At 37.6% G+C, this 21,354-nt stretch overlaps 1 protein-coding gene across 1 annotated transcript in view; it reads left to right on the top strand.

Annotated features, from left to right (window-relative positions):
- Positions 1-20,091, top strand: part of ndst1b (N-deacetylase/N-sulfotransferase (heparan glucosaminyl) 1b) — an 88,717-nt gene extending 68,626 nt beyond the window's left edge. Inside the window, exons 8-16 of the mRNA XM_084136797.1 lie at positions 2,278-2,406; positions 3,404-3,586; positions 6,531-6,627; positions 9,509-9,632; positions 12,007-12,181; positions 13,923-14,093; positions 14,637-14,746; positions 15,248-15,350; positions 17,356-20,091. Coding sequence (XP_083992923.1) covers positions 2,278-2,406; positions 3,404-3,586; positions 6,531-6,627; positions 9,509-9,632; positions 12,007-12,181; positions 13,923-14,093; positions 14,637-14,746; positions 15,248-15,350; positions 17,356-17,475 — 1,212 coding nt within the window. The 3' untranslated portion in view covers positions 17,476-20,091. The remainder of the gene's footprint in view (positions 1-2,277; positions 2,407-3,403; positions 3,587-6,530; positions 6,628-9,508; positions 9,633-12,006; positions 12,182-13,922; positions 14,094-14,636; positions 14,747-15,247; positions 15,351-17,355) is intronic.
- The last annotated feature ends 1,263 nt before the right edge of the window (positions 20,092-21,354 follow it).

Here is a 21,354-nt window from a genome sequence, read left to right as displayed (position 1 = left end):
GTTTGAGCTTTCAATCCCAGTAGGGGGTTAATGGCAAACTGTTTGTGGAAGTACAATTTTATATATATATATATATATATATTTTTTTTTTATCATTTGTGCATCGCTTTAGGGGACAACAGAGAGAGAGGTTGACAAAAGCTTGCTGAATCATGACAGAGCGGTTTCTGTGTGTGTGTAAGAATGCATTGGCCATGATGGGTAAAAAAAAAAAATCATCTTGGGATTCATAAACTGCAGCTATTTTTTTTTTTTTTTTCTAAAGACGCACATCTTACATTTCCTCAAGCTGACATACAGTGAGGAAAATAAGTATTTGAACACCCTGCTATTTTGCAAGTTCTTTCACTTGGAAATCATGGAGGGGTCTGAAATTGTCATCGTAGGTGCATGTCCACTGTGAGAGACATAATCAAAAAATAATAATCCAGAAATCACAATGTATGATTTTTTTAACTATTTATTTGTATGGTACAGCTGCAAATAAGTATTTGAACACCTGAGAAAATCAATGTTAATATTTGGTACAGTAGCCTTTGTTTGCAATTAGAGGTCAAATGTTTCCTGTAGTTTTTCACCAGGTTTGCACACACTGCAGGAGGGATTTTGGCCCACTCCTCCACACAGATCTTCTCTAGATCAGTCTGAGCTCCCTCCAAAGTTTGAGTTTGAGCTCCCTCCAAAGATTCTCTATTGGGTTTAGGTCTGGAGACTGGCTAGGCCACGCCAGAACCTTGATATGCTTCTTACAGAGCCACTCCTTGGTTATCCTGGCTGTGTGCTTCGGGTCATTGTCATGTTGGAAGACCCAGCCTCGACACATCTTCAATGCTCTAACTGAGGGAAGGAGGTTGTTCCCCAAAATCTCGCAATACATGGCCCCGGTCATCCTCTCCTTAATACAGTGCAGTCGCCCTGTCCCATGTGCAGAAAAACACCCCCAAAGCATGATGCTACCACCCCCATGCTTCACAGTAGGGATGGTGTTCTTGGGATGGTACTCATCATTCTTCTTCCTCCAAACACGTTTAGTGGAATTATGACCAAAAAGTTCTATTTTGGTCTCATCTGACCACATGACTTTCTCCCATGACTCCTCTGGATCATCCAAATGGTCATTGGCAAACTTAAGACGGGCCTTGACATGTGCTGGTTTAAGCAGGGGAACCTTCCGTGCCATGCATGATTTCAAACCATGACCTCTTAGTGTATTACCAACAGTAACCTTGGAAACGGTGGTCCCAGCTCTTTTCAGGTCATTGACCAGCTCCTCCTGTGTAGTTCTGGGCTGATTTCTCACCTTTCTTAGGATCATTGAGACCCCACGAGGTGAGATCTTGCATGGAGCCCCAGTCCGAGGGAGATTGACAGTCATGTTTAGCTTCTTCCATTTTCTAATGATTGCTCCAACAGTGGACCTTTTTTCACCAAGCTGCTTGGCAATTTCCCCGTAGCCCTTTCCAGCCTTGTGGAGGTGTACAATTTTGTCTCTAGTGTCTTTGGACAGCTCTTTGGTCTTGGCCATGTTAGTAGTTGGATTCTTACTGATTGTATGGGGTGGACAGGTGTCTTTATGCAGCTAACGACCTCAAACAGGTGCATCTAATTTAGGATAATAAATGGAGTGGAGGTGGACATTTTAAAGGCAGACTAACAGGTCTTTGAGGGTCAGAATTCTAGCTGATAGACAGGTCTTCAAATACTTATTTGCAGCTGTATCATACAAATAAATAGTTACAAAATCATATATTGTGATTTCTGGATTTTTTTTTGGATTATGACAATTTCAGACCCCTCCATGATTTCCAAGTGGGAGAACTTGCAAAATAGCAGGGTGTTCAAATACTTATTTTCCTCACTGTACAGTTATTATCCAATGTTCATATCAGGGAACGATAAACGTGCATGAGGAAACAAAGACAGCGGTCTCATCGTACATGTATGATGTAACAAATGCTTTCAGAAAGGCGGAAGAATGACTAAAAAAGCACATTTAGTGTAAATCATCTCCATTCTACCATCACTGGCTGTCAAATAAGATCATGTGTGGGCCACGTCATTCGTCGTCCTTCAACTCATTCAACTCTGGTGGAACGTCCATTTTTCAACACTGAGGTCATCCAGTTCGTTCCATTCCAGTCTAAAGTGACTCTCAAATGTGGAAATTGAATTTGACATCAGATGTGTATATATGGCTTTTTTTTTATAAATACAATTGAAAATCGATTATTTTAAATAAAGAGATTACATACTGAAAGAAAAATCTTTGTTTTTTAGGTGTTACCCAGGCAGACCTGTGGTCTCTTTACTCACACCATCTTCTACAATGAGTATCCTGGAGGCTCTAAAGAGCTGGACAAACTCATAAATGGAGGAGAGCTTTTCCTCACTGTCCTGCTCAACCCAGTGAGTATTGACACTTGTATTCTTTATCATGTCTAATCCAGTGTGTGAATCACACAATGACTGTTGGGGTTGATAATAAAAATCTTTAAAAAGTCAGTATTCTCTGAAAATCTTTCCTGCACACTGTAGCTCTCAGATCTCATTTGCATATGCATAATATGCCTTATTTCTATTGAGGATTGTGAATCGCATATTCATTATTAAACTTAAAAATATTAACTCTGAAATTATTTTATTTATTGATGCTTTAAATGAAAGATCAATTGATTTATATAGCACTCACAATCAAATATAGATCTCAGAATGTCTCACAACCCAAGGAAATCAATACTTTTATTCAGCATGGATGCATTAAATTGATCAAAAGTGACAGTAAAGACATTTATAATGTTATGAAAGATTTCCATTTTACATAATGCTGTTTTTTAAAACCTTTAATTCATCAAAGAGTCCTGAAAAACATGGTTTCCATAAAAATAATAAGCGGCACAACTGTTTTCAACACTGATAATGAGAAGAAAAGTTTATTGAGCAGCAAATCAGCATATTTGAATGATTTCTGAAATATCACGTAACACTAAATACTGGAATAAATATTGACATAAATTACATTTTAAAATATATTACAAAAGAAAACTGTATAGAAAAATAATTGTCTATAAATAGAACATTTTAATATTTCATAATATTACGTTTTTTACTGTATTTCTTTTTTCTTTTTTTTCTTTTTTTATTTTCAAATAAATGCAGCATTGGTGAGCACAAGACCCTCCCCCAATATTTTAACTACCTTTGGGGGTCAGTCCCAATGTAATTTTCACCCTCACATCAAATGTTCAATGGGAGAGTTTTAAACATCGTCCTTCAAAAGAAGCACAAAAAGAGGCTATAAAAGATCCACTGAATTAAGAGTAGTTTTGAAGTCAACTGTTCATAGGATGGGACATTAATCTGTGGATTGGGCCTTCATGAATTCTTACGCTTTATTTTGAACCAGATCAGCATCTTCATGACCCACCTGTCCAACTACGGGAATGACCGTCTTGGCCTGTACACTTTTAAGAACCTGGTTAAGTTCATACAGATGTGGACCAACCTGAAACTGCAGACCCTCCCACCTGTACAGCTGGCACAGAGATATTTCCAAATCTTCCCTGAAGAGAGGGACCCCATCTGGCAGGTAACAAATGAGCACTGTTGGGGGTCTGTTCTGTCCTGGGATCATAATGGGAAACAAATACAACTTTATTTAGTGGGAGTGGATCAGCGGAGGTTGAGAGTGTTGAGCGCTTTTGTCGTAATATGTGGCGAAAGGTTTCGTATGGCTGTCTGCACATTTACTCTGATGTACAAAGAGTGAAAATGGTTTTCCGTGTAGCCTGCCAGGAAATCAGAGAATGCTATTTTTGAAATTGGTTCCTATAATTCAGTTGAAAGTTGGAGGCAATGTAGAAGATCTGTCTTTCTCTTTGTATCTCCCCTTCCACCCGCTTTCCCCATTTCAATTTATCCAGCTTCTTTATTTCTTGTCTCACTCTTTCTAACTCTGTTGTTTTGTTTCACCCTTAAAGAAAGAGAAAATGGGTGCCTTAAAGCTTTAAATCCCTCTTTTGATCTCTCTCGTTTCCTGTCAAGGTTGAGGTCCCATCTTTTCTGTCGGCTATCCAGCGTTCCACAGCTTGCCCTGCTCTGAATAATCTTCTTTCTTCTGCAGTTGTTTTCCCAAGAAATCTGCTAGCTGCTAATACATGCAGAAAGATACAACTTGGAAAGAGTTTAGTTTTTTATTTTAGACTTAATACAGCATGCCCATGGCTCTGGTCCAAAATCTAGTGAGCTGCCTTTGTGTACGTCCCACATGGGCAGCTACGTTCTAAGGTAGTAATTAGGGTGGCAAATTAACATCTTGCACTACAGGTAATTTTGCTTGGGGCAGGTGACCCGTTTTGGTTAGTACATGAGACTCTCCTTAACGTCCGTTCACACCAAGGACTACAACTACGAAGATAACGATAAAGATATAGTTCTTAAAATCGTTCTCAATATTAAAGAATAGTAGAGTTCACACCACAGCTATAACGATAACGGCATTGAGAAACGATATCGTTGGAATCACTTTCAGAACGATTTTATCCAGCTAATGAACGATAAAAACAATGACAGCCAATCAGAATCCATCCTGCTGTAATGAGCTTAAGCATTTAAAGTGACAGACGAGCACCCGCTTACAATGAACAGAATATCGTCTGCTGGTGTGGACGCTAATATAGATATCTTTATAGTTAGTGTTAGTGTGGTGTAAACAGACCTTTACAATTGATTCCAAGAGAGTTAGCATGTTGCTAAACTAACAACACAATACTCATAATAAACCTAATAATACTCTGCATACACAGTGAGTAAAAGTAAAACATTTTAATATATTGAATGAATTGGTACACTACCGTTCAAAAGTTTTGGGTCTACGATTTTTTTAAATTTTTTTGAGAAGTCTCCTATGTACACCAAGGCTGCATTTATTTGATCATAAATATAATACAAATATAGTATTGCAAAATATTATGAATAAAAGTAGTAATTTCTTTCAACTTAAAAAAAATATTGTATAATATGACTTGCTGGTTATCTTTGTTCTGTTTTTATTGTATTTATATGATATTTGTGTTTTTGTAATTGAATTTTTGCCATGAAGATAGCTCTGATTGCTGACATGGCATTAAATAAAAAAAGATGATGATGATCATGAGTAATTTCTTTCAAAAAACTTTTGAATGGTAGTGCATAGTGTTGTCACGATACCAAAATTATGACTTCGATACGATACCCGACTAAAATACCTCAATACGGATACTGAATCGATAACACAGTAATTGAATAGTAATTGAATAATATGACAGAACTTAAAATTTACTGTTTTATAACTTATTCTAAAAAACTGAACTATGTCTAATAAATTGTGGTATCGTACCGTTTTAATAGCAGGGTATTGCGATAACTTTCTAGTACCGCTATATTGTGCAACACTAGTAGTGTATATTTATAAATCGCGTTCCATTCACAGTCCACCATCTAGTGTGTCCACCAGTTTCTTACTGAACAAGTCGCAGTGCATTTCGGGATTTTGGAACAGCCTTCGCATCGTGCCTACAATGGCTTGTAGTGCTGTCTAGGTAGGATTTGGAACAGAGCTCACGTTTACTGTTATTATAAACTGTGATCCCATGAGTACATTAGTAATAAATTCACAAATGTGTTAAGTAATGTTGCTTTTAGCACTGGCGTGTACTCAAGCAAGACTCTTCAGTCATTAGTGCGGGGCGCTAGCCGTTAATCTCCTCATTAGGACGGACAGGTGTTGGATCGCTAGTGGTTTTTTCAGTCTTGGTGCACCGTTTAACCATCTTGCATTCGTGCCAGATTTTAATTTAGAGGCAAGGGTTAAAACTATTAATTTATTACCACTGTTTCCTGCATCTTCGGCTGTGATGGATGAAGGGCTCAAAATGTCTGCTGCAGGACATCTTTCTCTTGAGATGCTTCAAAGCTCTGGACTGGGGTTGGTTTATGCCTCTGATTTTTATCTGGTGAATCCCATAAAACTGGGAGGCTACCTCTGGGATGATGTTGTGGCGAGTTTAAAGGCTAAGTCTGAATTAATATAAAATCTGCTTGTTATTGGACTCTGCTGATGTGTTGTAAGATATTTGACATGCTTGACTAATTTGTTTTAGTTTGGCCGGATAACAGCCTTTCCTCCATAATGCACTTTTCCGGCTGATGATAAATCCAAGTCAAAGCGCTCAGGCTGCATCCTAATTCCTATATTTCCTGAGCATGTCCTGAACTTTTGGACATCCTACTAATCTGACTTAATATTTTTTTTTGCGGGGAAGTGTGCATATTCAGACATAGGTTACATCTTGCCCTGAGTAATTTGGTAAAACTCCCAAGTTTTTCATATTCTTGCTAGCTGGAACGAGAATAATTTCTCCAGTTTCTTCATAATTTCCCGCTGGTTATTGAGGCACAACGATAGACTCGCTGGAGGGTTTTTTATTGTGAAGGTGCTCATTTCAGTGATATATGGGTACTATTTCACTTCAGCTTATTTCTTACCGTTACAGGACCCCTGTGAGGACAAAAGACATAAAGACATCTGGTCTAAGGAGAAGACCTGTGACCGTTTCCCCAAGCTGCTTATCATCGGACCTCAGAAGACTGGTGAGTGTTTTCTGCCCGCTACAAATCCACACGTGTGTGTGCGCACTTGCACCATCTAGCTGTGTTGGCCAGATATGTTCTCTCTCTCTCTCTCTCTCTCTCTCTCTCTCTCTCTCTCTCTCTCTCTCTATATATATATATATATATATATATATATATATATATATATATATATATATATATATATATATATATATATATATATATATATATATATATATATATATATATATACACACACACATACACATACACATATACAGGCCGGGCGTGATGTGCTGGGGGGATGGGGAGGATTTTTTTTCTGAATTATTTTTTATATAAAAAAATGGGGAACGAATTCTTAATTCAACGTAGACCTACTGTATGTCAAGTGAAGTTAAGTCAAATTTATTTGTATAGCGCTTTTCACTATAAACATCGTTTCAAAGCAGCTTTACACAAAGTTATATAATGCCTTAATGCTTTGATATGACGAGATGTGTTGCTGAGATAAATGATCCACTGTTTGAGATTCAGCTATTGCATTTAATAATTTATCCAGCAGATAAAGCAGATAAATCATTGCCACTTTTAGTGAGCAGGTCTGCATGAAATGTACTGGCATTGGAGTGCATCGGAGAGAGATATCTTCTATAGGCTGATATAGTAGACGATATTTTCTCATGCAGGGCTCAGTAATTTTACACCAGCGCTTCATTCATTTAGGCTGCTTCATATTTTTGTCAGAATCAGTGGATAAGCACAAACTTGGGATCTTGAGATGAGAATTCACTTTATTTCATTATATAGTTTATATGTGAATAAAAGCCTAAATTGAATCTGTTCATCATATATAATCCACAGGAATCACTGTAAAGTAGAACTATATAATTTACTGAATACCCTTTTTAGCTTTTTTTGTAGTTAATCATAGTCATCACTTGATAAATACTGTAGTATTAATCACAATAAAGGTCTATTTTACTCACCTTCTTAGTGATTTTTTTTTTTTTATTTGCTAGTTATGCGTCTATATAGCTATACAATGAGTGCTGATAATTGAAACTAATTTTATCCCATACATAAGCAGATAATAACGCGCACACACAATGATGGGGTGGATACATAAATAATTGTATTTTTAATACTTGATGTTACAGATATACATGTTAATCCATTGACATGTATTTACTATAAAATAGTAAGCTTTGAAAGCTATAACTTACAGAATTAATATATAGGCCCAATTTTTTTTATTATGAGGAAAAAAAAGAAAACATGAGTTTGCCATGAAAACATTTTATTAGCACTAGGTAATGCAAGTGAAGCATTGGACAACAAATCATATTGTTTAAAAAAAAACAATTGTGCTTTAAAATGTAAAATCAGCCGCTTATGTTCGTGTGAAAGTCAAGTATGGTAACCCATACTTAGAATTTGTCCTCTGCATAACCCATACACTTTAGTCCACACACATTAGGAGTAGCGAGTAATGGACACAAACACTGCAAACCGTGGACACACACAGCCATTTTGCTGTGGCGCCCGGGGAGCGATTGGGGGTTAGGTGCCGTTATTGAGAATTGAACCCGCAAACTTACGGGTTACCAGTCTGACTCTCTAACCATTAGGCCATGACTGTATAAAAACAGCTCAGTTCAGCCTGGAGGTGCCGTCGCCAAACGTTCTTTTGTAAACAATAAAACATAAGCCAATAGATCCAAACTAAAATGACCATGGATACGATTCTAGAGTTAGCACTCAATATTTCTGCAATGCGGCCAAATCATTCACAAAATTGCACACGAAGCAACAGGCATGCTCAGACTTCAAGCGTCAAGATTTGCTGTATAATAAAGCAGTGAGATTGGGTCCAGACTGCACTCTGGAGTAATAGTTTAATGACGGTGCATACCGCCACCTACTGCACGACACCTGCGTGACAGCTGACGATACCGATCAGTTAAAACAATGCTTAATCGGCCGATACCATCCTTGAGATGGGTTTGGGACATCCCTAATGTTTGTTATTGTAAAACTTTATTTATTTTTTTAATGACTATTGTTTGGGTTACCAAAAGATCACCAGTGATAGTGATTCAATATTTGGCCATTTTAATCAGTATTTGATATGATCAAATAATATAGATTATATAAAGAATATTATGTTATAAATTATTTTTTCAGTAAACAAACAACCATTATGTTTCATTTTGGGTTACTAAATTATATTATATGTACTTATATCTGTGTGTGTATATGGGTTTATACCCTGTACAGGCTCATAGCTTTTCTTCTGCAACCCTGGCTGCTCCTCAGTAAATGTGAATTTGAGTTTTACAGCGCTGACTAATTAAACTTCTAAAGATGTCTTCAGGGAGCAATTGCCCACTCTTAGAGTGGGTAGTAAAATGGCTGTGTTAATCCTCTCAATAAAATTTAGATTAGGGGGTTGGGCCTTAGAGTGACTTTATTTTATTTGCTCAGTTATTATTCTTTTTTGTACTGTTATTACTACTTCTCAGACTTGTATGTTTAGTAAACAGCATAATTTCAGTGAACCTTTATTATCACATCTTACACAAGACATTTCCTGCCTTTTGCCCAATTTAACTCTGGGTTTATACTGCATATGAACATGTAATTACTCCTATAGCTCAATAACAGAATGAGACACAGTGAGGTCACACAAAAGTCTGAGACCACAAGTCAAGACCTTTTTTTTTTTTTTTTTTTTTTTTTTTTTACAAATTATATAATCAATATAACAATTTGAGTGAAACATTATATAAAAAAAAATAGATGTGAATGTGAGAATGTTTTGCTTTAATGAGTGTGTGTTAAACCTGATCATGTGACAGTAGACCTGTTCACTCTCTGCTGTCTTGTGTTTGTTCAGGAACTACCGCTCTCTATCTGTTTCTGGGCATGCATTCCGATTTGACCAGTAACTACCCCAGTAAGGAGACCTTTGAAGAAATCCAGTTCTTCAACGGCCGAAACTACCACAAAGGCATTGACTGGTATGTGGTGATATTACATAAACGTTCCCGCCATACTTTTAACTTTGTTGGCTGCAGTCTCTTCAGGATCATGCATGATTTAAAGGCTCCATGAAATAAAATAAAAAAATTGAGTTTTGTGTCTTATAGTCCATATCTGGATTTAAGTATGAGGTTGTCTGTATGCTAGTGTACATGTAAAAGTTGACTAAGTAAATGTTTAGGAGATTGAAGGCCTGTTCACACCAAGGATGATAACTATAATGTTAACTATAACTATAAAGTTTTAATAATCATTCTAATTCTATGAGAATAGGGAAGTCCACACCACAACTATAATGATAATGACACAGAAGCCCTGTTTACACCTGGTATTAAGATGCGTAATCAGTCTTTTTGTCCACTTTCAACTACTTGTGTCCTGACTTCTTCGAGGGGAGGGTCTATGGGCGAGTAAATGTATGGGCTTTTTCAGATCTAATGGACAAAATAAGCTCACGCAATTTAGATATGAATGCGACCGGGAACGACAGAAAAACAGACGGAGAGCAGCAGCTTTCGTTTCTGCTCTAACAGCCGCAAGACACGACAAATGCTGTGAGTGTGTGTTAGAAAACAGGAATGGTGAGAGAACATTGTGCTTGGTACGTTTTCAAACCAAACTCAGGTCTCCCGCCGACAAAGTTTAAACCTCGTCTTGCTAGTGCGCTTCCCATAATGTTTACACATTAGATCAGTAGGCGGAGAGAAGACGGTCTTTTGTGGCTGTTTGACCACATGAGCGTTTACACAAAAGCAATCTGGTCGAATGCGTTTTCGACTACCTCTGGAAGTACCTCGTCCACTTGTGATCCGATCGACCAAAACGCATCTTAATACCAGGTGTAAACAGGACCTAAGGAACGATATCGATGGAATTACTTTCAGAATAATTTTTTTTCCAGCTTTTCCACCATTCTTGGTGTGAACATGCCTTGACATGTTTGACGTAAATGATTCATTTTAAAAAATGACATATTGCACTCATGGGCATATCCACAACTGTGTCCAGTCAAGTGCTTTCTAGAATGAGAAGGTCCCCTCCCCCTAAACCGACTCATTTTTGCCGCACCCTTGCTTCTTGTTTTCCCTTCCTCATGTACGTCAACACAGGCAAGACAACCACATGTTTTCATGGGTTCTTTATAGTAAACAGCTCTTGTGAACTGCTGTGAAGTATATCGATTGTAAAGGTCTGGCATGCTTTGAAGTTAAGAGTATTAGGAGAAATGAAGGCTAATGTTCCCATGAGAGGAAAGTGTTATGGGTCATTTCAAAACACAGCACTGCCTTGACTACCAGCTTTTTCTTTTCCTTTCAGTAGTCTGAAATGTAACTAATAGAAAGCAGGTGTCTGATGTACATCTAGTGCCTCTCTCTCTCCCTTCCTGCCTTTTTCTCTTTAATCAGTTTGTGGAAAAAGGATGGTAGTTGATGGTTCATGTGGTGGTTTGATCGCAAAAACAAGACACGAAAACAATGCTGATTATAAAGAGGGAGATTAATTTCACCAAACAGAGAAAAACAATGGTGCCGCAATAATTTAAAAAAAATTTACAGGTGCTGACATGTCTCTCCCATCTGGTTTCTTTCAGAAGTGTTTACTAAATTCTCTCCTTGCATTCTGTAACAAATCCTTCCCTCATGGGTCAAAATGACCCGAAGCCCTAATTTTTTTAATTTTTAATGCAGTTTTTTGGGGGATTTTTTTTATTATTATTTTTTATTTTATGTACCTTTAAATTAATAGATTTTATCTATAAATAATATAATTTAAGTACATTCCTCACTTTCTTTCAACTTAAATTCAAAATAACTCCAATACATGCAATAACCAGCTCAAATCGGCTCAAAATATCTCAAATTGGCTTAATTTGGGTGTCTCTGCCGACCTCTTGTGGAAAAAATATATATTTCATGATTCTTGCCACTAGATGGCCTTATAGCTCTAAATGGAGCAAATGAGCTGTTCCGCTGGGTCCTAAATCAGTTCTTGAGTTTCTCTCTTCAGTATGCATTCACATACACATGTAGACATTATAAAATATTTTTTGGTAAAGTTTTAGCTTTTTTTGTTTTAATTTTGAGCATTTTTTTAGGTTTTTCTATGTGTACTGAAGCATTACTCGCATTCCATTCATTTCTAAGGGGATCAATTTGACCCTGAAGGAAGGATTTGTTACTTTTCTAATTACAACCACATAAACCTCCTCAAATCCAGTCAAGTGTGTGTGTATTCGTGGTTCAAGGTCTTGAACCCCTCCGATGAACATTTCACTTAAAAAAAAAAGTTTCAGGTCAAAATGACCTGAGGGAAGGATGAGATGAAATGTTAATTGTTTGTTTTTAATGATAGGTACATGGAGTATTTCCCTCTACCCTCCAACACTAGCTCAGATTTCTACTTCGAGAAAAGTGCCAACTACTTTGACTCTGAGGTTGCGGCCCGGCGAGCTGCTGCTCTTCTGCCCAAAGCCAAAATCATCACCATTCTTATCAACCCAGCTGACAGAGCCTATTCCTGGTATCAGGTCTGTATCTAACTGCTCATGTGTCATCCAGGGTTAGCCATGGCCATGATGCCTGCTCTGGACAGTAGATTAGATCTGCAGAAAATGGAAAAATATGTAATTCGGAGATGATTGTAAATGGCATCATTCTGCTGGGTCCTACAGAGCCCATATTTTACACATGTGTAGCTTATACATTTTTTCCCAGAAGTCCACCTGTAATGTTAGACACGGTAAGCTGTTTTTGCAGCAGATTTGATTGCATGCTTTGATTCATTGTCATGCTGAAATATCCACTTCAGCTTCAACTATTTTACTGATGCTTCACATTATGATTTGTTATTCTTAGTTGCCGTTATGATGGCAATCTGTTGCTAGAAATCATTACAAAATTGACATTACATTAAGTGTCATTTGTTAAATTACACTGCCTTCTATCTATTAACACTGGTAAAATCCTAATACAGGAAAAATACAGAGTCCTTAAAAAAGCAATGAATACCGTACATTTATGTATTTTATATGATCTATTGTTGATGGGTTATGACAATGATTATTTTATGTTTTTTATTTTGTAATGTGTAGATGGTTAGTACTTAAAGGGCACCTATTATGCCCCTTTTCATAAGATGTAAAATAAGTCTCTGTTGTCCCCAGAGTGTGCATGTGAAGTTTTAGCTCAAAATACCCAACAGATCATTTTTTACAGCATGTTTATGGCGTTATTTTCCTGTCAAATGTCGAGAGCGCATTATTGTAGCACGAAAGTACATTAATAAAATGCGCGAGCGCGAATCTCTCTGCTCTCAGATACACGCTGCTCTTGTAAGAATTTTCTCTGGGCTCGCTCAGAGAATATGCCTGCACTTAAAACGTGTTCAGTGCAATCGCGAATCTCTCCTCTTCGCTTAAAGTAAGCGTGTATGTGCTAAGAGACTGTGTCCCGTGCGTTCGCACATGCCTAAGTACTCTTCTCTTCGATTTCTTTTTTTTTTTATTTCTTTTTTTTTTATTAATGGCAAGGTATCAAAAATATAACTTGCATAGCAAAAATGTACAAATTACATACAACGGAATAAAGAAAGCAAAGCAGCATGTATATATATACATATAGCCTGTACATATGCTCATAAAAAATAAAAAACAGAGCAGAAAGCTGTAATGAAATAAATTAAAAAGTTGAAACAAGTTTATTGTCTTAAGAGCTTTAAGATTCTTAGATAACGAAATGCTTTGGATGTATTGTTGGACCTCTCTTCTAAAAACAATGAATAAGGGATTCTGCTGAGTGAATTTACTACGGTGAATGTGAAATTTTGCAAGGAACAATAATAGATTAATAATAAAATACTCATTAAATTTAGCTTTTGAAAAGGTTTAAATCAGATATAAACACAAGTTGTTCTTTTTGTGGTGCCCCTAATGAAACTGCTCTTCATATCTTCTGGGATTGTCCTCACACACAGTTATTTTGGGTTGAATTTTCTAATTTTATTAAGTGCAATGTGCTTCCGGATTTCTCTTTGCTTTTTAAGGATGTACTGTTTGGTTTCTTTAATATACAAAAAGCTAAATTTAATGAGTATTTTATTATTAATCTATTATTGTTCCAACGCCTTTTTCCCAAAAAGTGACCCTTAGAGAGTATCTGTGCCAAATTTCATGCTTTTATACCAATTTGAACGATTCTCTTGAAATATGCCATTAATCTGCTGCACTATTATGAATTTGTATATTCATTGCTGTTTTTGCTGTTTTGCAGCACCAGAGGGCCCATGATGATCCTGTGGCTCAGAAATATACATTCCATGATGTCATCACTGCTGGCCGGGACGCGCCCATCAAACTGAGGGTCCTGCAGAGCCGATGTCTGTTACCCGGACTTTACGCCACACACCTTCAGCGTTGGCTCACACACTATCACCCCAGTCAGGTATTTTGCTAAATGCACGTATGTCCATCAGTACGTTGTGCTTTTTAGAATATTTCTATAGCTAAGTTTCCATCCACTTGTCAATCGAATTATCTGAAATTCAGTAAAAAAAACTCATGCGAATAAAGCTGGTGAAAGTGTGTTTCCATCCAACGGCTTTAAAGCGAATAAAAACCTGTGCGTAATGACGTCACATGCTGTTTTGCGATCAAATTGGTATATCGAATTGATTTGAGACATTTGAAGGTGTTTCCATTCATTTTCGCACAACATTCAAGCAAACATTTGCGAACAAAGTTTTGCTAGACAAAATGGATTTATACAAATAACGTTTCCATCAGCGTTTATAGCATAAGCCGTATATCGATCAAGATAAAATCCGATGAGACCGAACGCATTTCATTTGAGTCGATATTCATGAAATTCAATCGAATTTTACTGTTTCCATAAGGCATTTTTCATTCGATATCACTTAATTTGGATAAAAACGTGTGGATGGAAACATAGCTAGTGACTTACATTAACCTGTTTCTTTCTTCTCAGATCCTGGTCCTGGATGGACAGATGCTGAGGACAGAACCAGCTTCAGTGATGGACAAAATCCAGAAGTTTCTAGGCCTGACAAACACGCTCAACTACCACAAGATCCTTGCGTAAGAAGCTTGTCCTCAAAAGCTCCAAGTTTCTCATTTCTCTTTTATGATTGACAATTAAGAGTCATTAATATGCTGTACATTATTGAGCACCTGAAGTGTTTTGTTTGGAGCTGCTTTGAAGTGTTTCACAGTAGTCTCCTCATCTTGATGGATCCCATTAGTCTGACAGGATCACAAGAGCGCTTGTTAATTCCCAGCCTTCTCTACCACCTCATGTACACTCTTTCTTTTCACTCCACCCCTACCACTTGTCTCTCTCTCTTTCTCTCTCTATCTGTCCTCTGTCTTCTCATGCTGTATCACATAATCTCATAAGCATTAACATCTGCCAGCCACATCTCCCACTGGACAATAAAGATGGTTTGTCCTGTGGCAGCCTCTCTGGAGGCCTTGCTGTGTTCCATCTGTCTGTTATGGTCCCTTCTGATTAGGCTGATGTTGAAACATTGATGTTTTTAGCTGCCTGTCCTCCATTTTGTCCCTTCTTTCTTGCTGCAGGTTCGACCCGAAGAAGGGCTTCTGGTGTCAGCTGCTAGATGGAGGGAAGACCAAATGCCTGGGGAAGAGTAAGGGCAGAAGATATCCTGACATGGACATTGATGTGAGATTATGATTCTAGTTCATATTCCTGTTTTGGTTTAAAAAAAAAAAAAATATCCAGTCTTTTTCGGGTTTGATTGACATTGCAAAGAGAAAGAAGCTTGTTCATACAGGTGTCTTCAGTCACATGGTCCTTTAGAAATCATTCTAATATGCTGATTTGGTGCTCAAGAAACATTTATTATTATCAATGTTGAAAACAGTTGTGCTGCTTAATATTTTTATGGAGAAGCCTTTGATACCTTTTTTCTTAGATGGATAAAAGGTTTACAAAAAACAGCATTTATTTGAAATAGAAATCTTTTGCAACTTTAAAAATGCCTTTACTAATTTTTTGTGTCCTTGCTGAATAAAAGTATTAATAAAAAAAAACGTTCCAACCCGGTTGTCTAAATGGTCATATCAGATTTTAAAATAAAGAATAATAACCAATACAATCATATAGATTTACATCTAAAATCCAGTTAAATCCAGATAATTAAAATCTTGCCCTACATTATTTCCTGTTGAATATTCAGTTTTATTCAGAAATGTCACATTACAGAAATTAAATTAATTTTGAATGATGTTTCAATACAAATTTTTAGTTTTCAGTAAGACTATTTGCAGCCACTGAATTCCTTTCTCATTACTTCAGGGTCATTCAGACCGGTGTATTTTCTAGAAGGGCCCAGCTTCAGTCAGTATCTTTTAACAGAGTATGATAAAGAGAGGCTCAGTCGAATGCCGAAGACCTTGATGTTACCTTGAGGCTTCTTGGCAGACACATCAAAGTTAATGAGGGGTGAAAGAACAGGCTGATGTGTCGTGGCTTTGCAGACGCAGTCGCAGCAGCAGCACTCCTGGAAAAAAAGAGCTTTCATTTGAGCTGTTATTTAACACACACGCGCACACACACACACACAGCAGTGGCTAAAGGTTCATGACCTTTTCTAGGCCAGAGGCGTTTGGTCTAATATCCAGTCAAAAATATTTAGCTGTTTAGCATGAGGGTATAATAAGCCATTTTAAAAGTAGATTATGATGATGTTTGAATAAATGAAAATCAGTTCCTGCTCGTTTCACATTTACACCATCATTTCCTCTCCACTCTATATTGTTCCTGTCAATAAGTGACAAAAGTCAAAAATAAAATAGTGTGCTATATTAATCAATCAGTATGTATTCATGTGGTCAGTAAATGATTTGTGATTAAAAAATCTGTCCGATATAAAAGTCCAGTAATGATTTCCATATGATTGCTGATTAAAATGAGATTAAAATTCTAATCTGTTTAGGCTAAATAAATTTATAATAATACACTGACTAATAACTCAAAATAATGTGTGAAAAAATAAGTGAATTTTGACATCACAACATTATAATGTACTAAAGTGTTAAAATTTATTTTGACATTTGCCAAAGATTACATTTTTAAAAAATGTATTAAATGATTAGTGTTTTTAAAGATTAATTTTAACTGAGTGTCAGATAATGGCAGAGCTAATCTAAATGTAAAAATGATAACGGATATGTGTGTGAGATGTGTCTTGTGTGACACCTTGGCAATGAGACCTTTTTGTAGGCCATCATTTGGGACTGAACCAGCTGTTATTAATTTCCACTGACAGGGGGCTGGATTGCTTTTTAATTACTGTAAGTTTTCAGCAGTTGTCTTGGCTTTCCATGCCTTTTTGCGCCTCCCTTTCTTCATGTGTTCAATACTTTTTCCCTGTGTCATTTCACATTAGTACACATAACTTAATTTCTGAACTTATTTTTGTTTGTTTCTTTGTATGTATGGCTTACTTGGGTTGTTACCAACATCTGGAGAAAATTTCATGTCAATAGCACCTTTGGAAATATATTTACTGAGAAAAATGATGACGTGTTCAATACTTATTTCCCCCGCTGTATGTCTATTGACCTTTCATGCTAGACACAATAAAAAAGCCCACACATGGCTTTAGCATGACATGTACATTACATGTTGGTAGAGAAACTGACCCCATCCTCTTCCTCCACAGTCTCGGACCTTCCTGAGAGAGTATTACCATGAGCACAACATTGAGCTCTCCAAGCTGCTGTACAAAATGGGCCAGCCGTTGCCTAGCTGGCTGAGGGAGGAGCTACTCCAAAGCAGGTAACCTGAGGAGGGGGGTGGGGACACACTGGTCAGACTCGGACACCCCTCCTTCTGCTCTTAAGGGGACTTGCCCTCTTGTCCACCCCTGTCAGCCGCCGGCCACGGTCGGTCAAGTCTTCTTCAGCGGCTTCGAGGACCTTCAGAACTGAGCTTCTAGAGGACACGACGGAGCGGTAAAGAAAGACGGGCTCGGATGCGTTAGTGGCTCTGTTCCGTTTTGGAGAACAGTGATGTGCCCAGGATATAGCCTTGAGGTACACCTGCCACAAACCTTGTCTCGAACATGGGATCACAACGGGAGGCTTCCAAAAGACATTCTACTCCTCTGGTGTGTTGAAGTACCAGAGAGACGTAGTGTCAGAACAAATGGACATGCAATATGGGAGAGGAGGCACATATCTCTTTTGACAGAGCTGTAGGACACACACAAGTCCACAACAGATAAATAAGTGCCAGGGTGGTACCTTAAAGTCAGACTTTCTTTGTTTTCTTGGTTAAATCTTATTTTAACACTCATTTCATGTGTTGTGTTGCACAACACAAGGCTGTTCGCCTTGTAGTTTCATTCTTCTGTTTTAAACGTTTTTTTATTTCATGGATATTGAGCCCATTCGTTACAGCTGCACCCTCCGGGCTTAAAATGTGACATTTAAAGGTGAAATTTCATTACAATGTATTTATGGCTATTAGTTGCGAATCCACAGGACAGCTTAATAATGCGTGATAAATTGTGGTACTAAAACACAGATAAGCTACATCCATAATCAATGTGACTGTAAATATGAAACTGTAAAAAATTTGGGTATGTTGTGGCCCGTTATATGTGCAGCTTTATCAAGCCAATTACGGTTAAATTCACTAAAGTATATAAGCTTGATGTGTTTCGATCGCCCTCGAGGGGTGGATCTTTTTTAATCGTAATTCGAATGATGAATGTCCCTGTGAGAACTGGACCCATGTGTTATTTTAGCATTATATCACAAATCTCACCGGATCATTATGTAAGGGTATTGCCGTTTTAATAGTGATTCATAAAACCTGCCCGCCAGTAATCTTTTATCACCTGTATTTTTTAATGAATGTTTTACCCATTTTTCTGTTTTTTTTTTTTTTTTAATTTTTTTTTTTTTTATGTGATTGTTTTAGCATATCACAACATCTAATCACTTTTCATTCAGGGTTGTCATCAGAATGTGTCCTGGAATGTATTTCCTCTGCCAAGAGACCATTTTAAAAGGCCATTTTATATGACTTGTGTTCTGTAGGAACTGTTGACTGCTACTGAACCGTAGGAATTACACCCATGAATGTAAGCAAGGAATTAGGATGCTATATAATAGACACGATGCCTTTTCAGTGGCAGGAATGGCGATCCATGGAAAGCTCCACAAAGCCCCTTAACCCAGTCCCTGGGGCTGAATTAAACCACTGCGCTAATGGATTTCATTTCTCTTGCTGCCGAAATGAGAAGTCATGGAACGAACCCAAATCTCATTTTATGTATAACATAAAATTAATTGGTTTTAATTTTGCTCCCTTCTGTTTTTTATTTGTCTTTGAAAGGTTTTTGTGCACTTTCATTCGTACTTCCATGCACAATTACATCCGACTCACTTTGCGCAGCATATATCAGTCTCCTCTAACAGCTGTGTGCCTCTATAGACGTTTGGCGGTCCGATTCAAGTGCGTCCTTCGGTCAAGTATTTCACGATGAAAAGGCGCCAAAAAGTACAATGTTTGATGAGAAATCAGCCCTGCTTTAGGATGGAAGGGGTCTGGCAATATTACATTTGGAGAAGTGACAGTATCTCAGAGCGTTTATTTTCTATAATATAGATCTTATTTGTAAAGAAAACTGTACAACCCTTCAATTTCTTCATTGACCTCAAAGTATGATGCTTGAGAAGCACAATATTTGTGTTGTTGACCAAGGAGTGGAAAAGCGTACAATGCCAGGATATCACTTCCCACAAAGGTTTTGCAACAGTCCACAGGAAGACTTTTGGGTCCACAGAGCATTTTTGTATTACCAGTAGCTTTTACAGATAGTTTTACTGGGTGTTGGTTAAAATATAAGTAGTTTACAACTGTCTGCGGTACAGAATCATGCACCTTACATGCTGCTTTCGGATTCTTCATAATCACACACCTAACGTTCATTTTCTCTATTATCATTTTGTATTTCTGCTCCCAAACCCACAACTGACGTCTAATAATGCAATATCGTGTTTCCTGGTAAAATGGGATGTTTTGCACCAAGCACAAAAAATTATGTTTAAATAAAATTTCTGTCGCAGTGTACAGAACCTGTTTTTTTTTGTTTTTTGTTTTTTTTATGAATGGAACAGAGAAATTATAAAATATGAATGAACTAGTTATAATTTTTTTTTATACATCGACACACTCGCAGACGTGCAGAGGGTCCCAATGACCTTCACACTGCCAATATTGTGCTTTCTGTATCATAATGTAGGGTATCAATAGGTAGAATAAAATAACTGTAAGGAAATAATCATCTGGACTGTACAATCAAACCTACTGTTGTTAATATTTTTTATTGTTGGTAGCCAATATTTTTGTGATTAATTTGCAAATAAAGAAACCACTGTCTTTTTAATTCTTTGTCTTTTTTTATATTAAGTACAAATATACAGTAGGTTTCATATGTACATATGGATACTGGGATGGGATAGGCTCCAGCCATATGATTTTTATTATACATAGGTTATATACATATTATACATAGGTTATGTACAAATATACAGTAGGTTTCATATGTACATATGGATACTGAGATGGGATAGGCTCCAGCCATATGATTTTTATTATACATAGGTTATATACATAATGGAGGTTATATACATATATACACACACACACACACAAACACACACGGGTTGGACAATGAAACTGAAATGCCTGGTTTTAGTCTACAATAATGTATTATTAGTATGGTGTTTGGCCTCCTTTTGATACAAGTCCGTCACAGTGGCCAGAGTGATTCTGAGCCGTTCCTCTTCCAGAACAGTGGTCAGGTCACTATGCGATGCTGCTGGAGGAAAATGTTTTTCTGACTTGCTCCTCCAAATTATCCCAAAGTTGCTCAAAAATATTTAGATCTGGTGACTGCAGGCCATGAGAGATGTTCAACTTCGTATTATCATGCTGATACTCAGCACCCCCTTCAGGGTACAATGTTTGAACCATTAGGTGCACATGGTCCTCCAGAATGGTTCGGTAGTCCTTGGCAGTCCTTGGCCCATCAAGCACAGCAGGGAATGCCATGATATTGCAGCCCAAGCCATCACTGATCCACCCCTGTGCTTCACTCTGGGCAGCGACAGTCCTGGTGTTAAGCCTCTTTAGGGCTTCTCCACACCGTAACTCCCACGGATGTCAGAACAACTCATCACAGAACAACACGTTTCACATTGTCCACAGCCCAAGATTTGCAAAGTTGGCACCAATGAAAGCGACATTTGGCATTGGCACAAGTGACCAAAGTTTGGCTATAGCAGCCCGACCATGAATATGGAGTTCCTGATGAACCGTTTGTTAGAAACAGGAGAGTCGAGGTGTGCATTTGATCCTGCAGAGAGTTGGGCAGCTGTGGTTTTATGTTTTTTGGAAACAATCCGGGTTAGTACCTGGACATCACTTTCAGACAGCTTCCTCTTGCGTCGACAGTTACTCTGTCGGATGTGGTTTGTCCTCGTGTGGTGGTATGCCGACATTGGACACCATAGCTCTTGATACACCAAAGACTTGCTGTCCTGGTCACATATGAGCCACCAACAATTTGTCCTCTTATAAACTCTATGTCTCCCATTATGTTGTGTGGATTGCAATATTGTATGTACAGCTGTGCTATTGCTCTGCT

Source organism: Abramis brama (assembly GCF_963993115.1).
Source record: "Abramis brama genome assembly, chromosome: 15".
NCBI classification, from domain to species: domain Eukaryota; kingdom Metazoa; phylum Chordata; class Actinopteri; order Cypriniformes; family Leuciscidae; genus Abramis; species Abramis brama.
Note: the sequence above shows the minus strand (reverse complement) of the source record. Positions and strands in the feature narration are given on the sequence as shown.